The 6,000-nt window shown below is 42.7% G+C and overlaps 1 protein-coding gene across 1 annotated transcript in view; it reads left to right on the top strand.

The window, feature by feature from the left end:
• The first annotated feature begins 624 nt into the window (after window positions 1–624).
• ripk2 (receptor-interacting serine-threonine kinase 2) overlaps window positions 625–6,000 on the top strand; it is a 37,622-nt gene continuing 32,246 nt past the window's right edge. The window contains exon 1 of the mRNA XM_054752067.2: window positions 625–1,104. Within this exon, the coding sequence (XP_054608042.2) occupies window positions 908–1,104 (197 nt within the window). The 5' untranslated portion in view covers window positions 625–907. The remainder of the gene's footprint in view (window positions 1,105–6,000) is intronic.

Raw genomic sequence — 6,000 nt, 5'->3', positions numbered from 1 at the left:
GGTCTGGTTCTGAAATGGCCTGCTATCTATAAGTTTCAGAGTTGTTTCTAAATTTATGAAAATATTGTGAATGCGTGTAATTGGGTTCAAAATATAAATTAAACTTTGCATGTTGTATTTTTTTATCATCGGCATAATTTGTTTTATAATAATTCTATATAAAATTATATGCCTAAAGGACGCTTGACCTTTTTTGAATTTTATTTTTACATTTCCCCGAAAGCAAGTCTTTCAATAATAAAAGTAAAACTGAACCAGTTCGGCCATGGTGTGTTTGGTGTAAGTAGGTTCGATGGAAACCCCCAGTATTAGGGAATTCCCGCAATTTTTCAATCCCTCATGCAGAGGGAGGGGTGTTATTCTCTGATTCCTGCTTAATCAAATTTAAATCATTGCTCCTAAAGGTGACCTGGTTATTGATAGTGTATAAACATATGGAAATCATTTCTAGGCTTAAAACTGAATTAATAACTCAAACCAGAATGTTTTGTCTTCAACGAGTTTATTAAACTTCTCTTAAATCCTGCAGACCTGAACGCATCTCTCAAACCCGGAAACATGCCGTCACAAGCGGCACGTGACGTGACCTAGCTGCCTTAAAAACTCATGTTATTGGCTAACAGCGAGTTGTTATCGTTCAGGCTCGACTCATCCCGCGGTGGACCTGCTTGTGACAGCACACCGACGATACATCGAGTAGTGAACACCTTCATGTCCGAGTCGTGAGGCTGGTTGTCGGTAGAAGAGGAGAACTGTGTGCTCTTTTTCTCCGTAGCTCTACTTGCTAGCAGTCGCGACGTTTTGTTGGTAAATGGGAGACCCGTTCCTCTTTGTGTGTACTAAAAGAAGCGGTTCTGCTGTCTGTCGGGGGCTGCTGACCTGCTGAGACTTCCCCTAACACATAGCTATGGAGTCGCTCGGAGCTACGGGGTATGTGAACATCGGCAGCCTGACCAGCACCCTGCCCGTGATCCCCTACCAGAAGCTGACCGACCTGTACTACCTGAGCCGGGGAGGCTTTGGCACCGTCTTCAAGGCGCAGCACTCCGACTGGAGGACAACAGTAGCCATCAAATGCCTGAAGCTCGACTCTGTGGGAGAAAGGTACCCCTGCCCATTTAGAAAAGAAGTAGCTTTAAGCTGGTGGGCCGTATTTACTTGGTTATTGTTGTATCATAGTTGAATTGTGGACTAAAGTCAACTAAAACTCTCGGATGTAGAGCTCAACAGGTGCAGCTCAAGTGACCAAAGTTAATTTAAGGTTTTTAAAAGTGGAAATCAAAGTCACCTTTTTGTGCAGCTCTAACATGCAGATACCAGTTCTGACTCTGCTCTGGCAATAATGTGTTCACCGACTGGAGCAAAACAAGAACCTGCTGATCACATATCTATACCTTCACCTTATGTAGGCGCATGGACGTAATTTTTTTTTTTTGGGGGGGGGGGGGGGGGGACAAGGGGGACATGTCCCCCCCTTTTTTTCCAAAGTCAAGTTTTGACCCCTGCACATTTTACCATCCAAAAACAATATTACGCTATATTAAATAGACTCTGGTTGAGCTCCAGGACCAAGCGGAAAACAACCGTTTGTGTTGAAGCCTGTTTCCCATTAGAGCATACTGTAACCCCCCCCCCCCACACACACACACTTCTAAAGTGAAAATTATGTCCTTATTTAGGCGCATCTGTACAAAACAGACTTGTTCCAGTCCTTTACTAATAATTTCCTCATATCTGTCAGCACTTCAGTGTTGTTATTGTTTGCTTTTGCTATTTTAAACAGAGATCTGTTTTACCCACAACAGGGAATCTGGAACTGTTTGTTTCTGTGTACAAGCCCCTCTTTAAAGTGGCCTTGAGTACCCACTCCAATGAATATCGTGTTTTTTCAGTTTTTAACATGTTCTTGAGGCATTTTCATATGCTACAGGACACATTTAAAGAAATTTGAGCTCAAATTTGTATTTCTGGGTTATAATTGCTGTTAATCAGTAACAGATGAAAAAATGCAGCCTAAAACGGACTGGTTTTGTGATGTCACAAAGCCACTGGGCGGAGCACAAACTCTCATCTGTTCTGCCCCCTCACCCTGGCTTTCCACTGGCCGTGAAAGTGGTCGTGTAACATAATCGCAGCTTTCTACCCACAAGCTCATTCCCAACCGGGAGCAATTCTGACGCAAAATGGGAGCGGTAGCGTTCCACACAGCTGATCTCGCGATGTCACCAAATCACGAGAGAATTGCAACACCACGTGTGACATCAGACATCCACACACAATAAAGTCGGGCGGACACGGTGCGACTTTTTCACTTTTTTGAGCCGATTTTCCACTCGTGCGAGAATCCACGAGATCGGGGAGAGTTTTGCGCTGAGCGACGTGTAGTGCACAGGGGGTTACGAGAGGCGATTAACACCACGTGACCAGCTACCGATCAGCAATCGTGAGCTCGCACGGACTTCTGGCGTGTTTGATATTTTGCTCGTCCCTCGTGAGGGTATCGCACTGTTGATGCGGCGCTGTGAGCAGCTGCGTCCCAAAAAGTACCAGAACCGCTCACGGCGCATGCACAATCCTGCATCAACGCCGCTCGCCCGCTATTTCCCTAATAACACACGCTGTTCGTTTTTATTTCTACTAGGGCTGTACGATATTAGGAAAACCTGCGATATGCGATAACGGTGATTAATATTGCGATGACAGTATTACTTACAATAAATAAAAACTTAACTCAGGAACAAAAATAATCAAAAACAAAGAAATAAAAAATCATAAAATGAGAAAAGCAAAAGATGTGCGGAAAGGGAAAAAGAAAATGAACAAGAAAAGGCGATCAGTGGATCCCGGGAAAAGCAGAATCCGCAAAAGAGCAGAACAAAGCTAACTCAGGTGTTTGCTAACCATTAAAATTAAGTGTCTTCCGCCTCGGGGGCGGGCATCTAACCTACGAAAACCCACGCGATTGGCCAAATGGGTGAAGAGCTCTGTTTGATTTGTTAAAAATAAATCACGCTTCCGTTTGATTGACAGAAGGCATTATGTGTAGCAAACATTTGAGCTGACCGTTCATTGCGATATTTATCTGTTCTTTGCGATATGCATATTGTGCATGCTGATATCGCGATAACGATATATTGTGCAACCCTAATTTCTACACGTTTTTTTACTCACAAAGATTGTCAAGAAAGCGTGTTTGTCGTGTTCATGTCAAATTAAACTGATCACAAAACACAGATTTACTTTCTTTATTTCGTTTTCCTCATCCAACCCCCATAAATCCCTGCGTGTCCTCCTGCAGCACTCCCGAAGGACAACAGGCAAGACAAGACAAAAAAGTCTGACGTGTTGAGTAAAAACTGCTATTTTTAGCATATTTTTAGGGCCGACGTGTTGCTACCAGACGTACAGCGTGAGCAGTCAGGTCGCATCCGAGAACTGGGTCGTACAGTGTGAGCGCATGACTCGTGAGATCTGCCCTGCGAGGAAGTCGTACAGTTTGAGCTGAAGCTGAGTGCTACGAGTGAAAAAGTCGCACAGTGTCCGCCCGGCTTAATAAGGGAGAAAGACTGCTGCATGCATCAAAAAGGCCTGTGGGTTATTTCCTGTTCTATTTACATCGGTTACAGAAGTACATATTAATGTTACAATTAGGGATGTTCCGTTACAATATCAATATCGGAAGTAATTCAATATCAGCCCAAAACAGTGTATCAGATTATTTGGGACGGCATCAAAAATCTCCGATATAAGCGGTGCGTTAAGGTTCACATTTTTGCAACCAACGGTTAAGAAAAAAGTTGTCACTTTTTTCATACTTACTGTTATTGTCTCTTGTTCTCTGATTGAACTTTTCTGGATTACTTACAACCCCTTCTGTTTGTATAAAAGCAGCGTTGGAACATACTGTGGTACCATACTCTCGTGAGCATAATTTGAACAGTATTGTACTGCAGATAATGGTGTGTTGCTAAAAAAAATGGTGAGAAAAAGGCAATTAACAATAGTAGAGAGACGGACCATCATAACATTTAAAAATGTAGGTCTTTCCTACAGAGAAATTGCAAAGAAAGTCAAGGTGTCAGTGAGTAGTTTCCTTCACCATCAAAAGGCACTCAGAAACCGGTGCAAACTCTGACAGGAAGAGGTCTGGCAGGTCCAAAGCCACATCTGCATCAGAGGACAAGTTTCTGAGAGTTAACAGCTTGTGTGATAGGCGGCTCACAGGACAACAGCTTCAAGCACAGCTTAATAGTGGTCGTAGTAAGCAAGTCTCGGTTTCTGCTGTGAAGAGAAGACTTCGAGCTGCAGGTTTGACAGGACGAGTTGCAGCAAGAAAGCCGCTATAAGACGTCAGAATAAGAGAAAGAGGCTTGCCTGGGCCATGAAACACCACCATTGGACTACTGAAGACTGGAAGAAGGTATTATGGACTGAGTGAAATCTTCCGTTCATCACACAGGATCTTTGTACGCCATCGAGTAGGTGAAAGGGTGGTTCCACATCAACTGTCAAACATGGTGGCGGAAGTGTGATGGTCCGGGGCTGTTTTGCTGGATCCAGGGTTGGTGACTTGTACAGAGTGAGAGGCACCCTGAACCAAAATGGCTACCACAGCATACTTCAGCGCCATGCAGTACCCTCTGGTATGCGCCTAGTTGGTCAGGGGTTCATCCTACAGCAAGATAATGACCCAAAACATAAGTCCAAGCTATGCCAGAACTACCTCAGGAAAAAAGAACAAGATGGTAAGCTTGAAAACATGGAGTGGCCAGCACAGACTCCAGACTTAAACCCCATGGAGCTGGTTTGGGATGAACTGGACACTGAAGAGTGAAAGCAAAGCAACCTACAAGTACCACACATTTATGGGACCTTCTGCAACAGATCTGGAAGAACTTTCTGAAGAATATTTGATGTCTGTTGTAGAAAGAATGCCTCGAGTGTGTTCAGCTGTTATATCTGCCAAAGGAGGCTACTTTGATGAGTCAAAAGTTTAGAATACATTTTGGTCTATAAATTAATGCCATGATTTCTTTTTAAACTCTAATTGCTTATATGCACTGTGCTTTCATTTCAGAGTGCAATGTGACATTAAACCGCATAATTTCCATTAAAAAAATGAAAAAATGGGGACGTTCTAAAACTTTCCACCATTGTAATTGTTTACATGTCTGAGTCGCCTACAGAATGACTGCGTAACACAAGGACTGCCTTGTTAAAAATAACTCCACCCAGAAGTGTCTTTTCTCCGTTGCAATGGAAGCACGACCCTCACGTGTAGTGTAGACTAGATTAAACTAAATTAGAGTGGTGTCGCGCAAAGCAGGTACTAGTGGAATTTAAGTTTGTCACGGTGTGAAAATTTAACCTCACGGTTATTGTGACCAAAATTATCACGGTTTTCGGTATTATCGCGGTATTTTTTTTAAACATGTTATATTTTCAGACAACTAAATAAACCCTGTATGTCAGGAAATATTGTCCTCAGTTTGTGACTAAATTTTGCCTAAAATGTGTTGTTTTGTAATTATGTTTATTTGTTTACATTTTTTCCCTTTAGTCTTTAAAATACCAATATTTGCCCATAACTTCTTATTTTATGTCTGTTTGATGTCATCATTTTAAAAATATTAGTCCAGATGATACTCAGTACTCAAGTAGCCTTCTAATCAGATACTTTTTTACCCTTACTTGAGTAATAAACCCTATATCAGGAAAATATTGTCCTCGGTTTGTGTCCTTCCAGTGAGCTTTGCAGATGTGGGAAAATGTCATCAGGCAGTAATCGTTGTTAAATTCATAATTATTCTCGGAGAGAGACCAACTCTTATCTGCCCCTGGGAGCCCCGTAATGCATAGCGTCATTTCAACATGGCGGTGTCCGCGACACGGTTTATATGCAGGTAGCGGCGCTGCGGCTGCTTTATATAGCGACTCGTTGCGTTCTCCCTCAACCCAAATCCTCGGATCACGCATTTTAGCTAAAGCGCTAACGTTAGC

This window comes from Nothobranchius furzeri, chromosome 11 (assembly GCF_043380555.1).
Source record: "Nothobranchius furzeri strain GRZ-AD chromosome 11, NfurGRZ-RIMD1, whole genome shotgun sequence".
Classification (NCBI taxonomy): Eukaryota; Metazoa; Chordata; class Actinopteri; order Cyprinodontiformes; family Nothobranchiidae; genus Nothobranchius; species Nothobranchius furzeri.
This window is presented reverse-complemented; position numbering and strand designations above follow the sequence as displayed.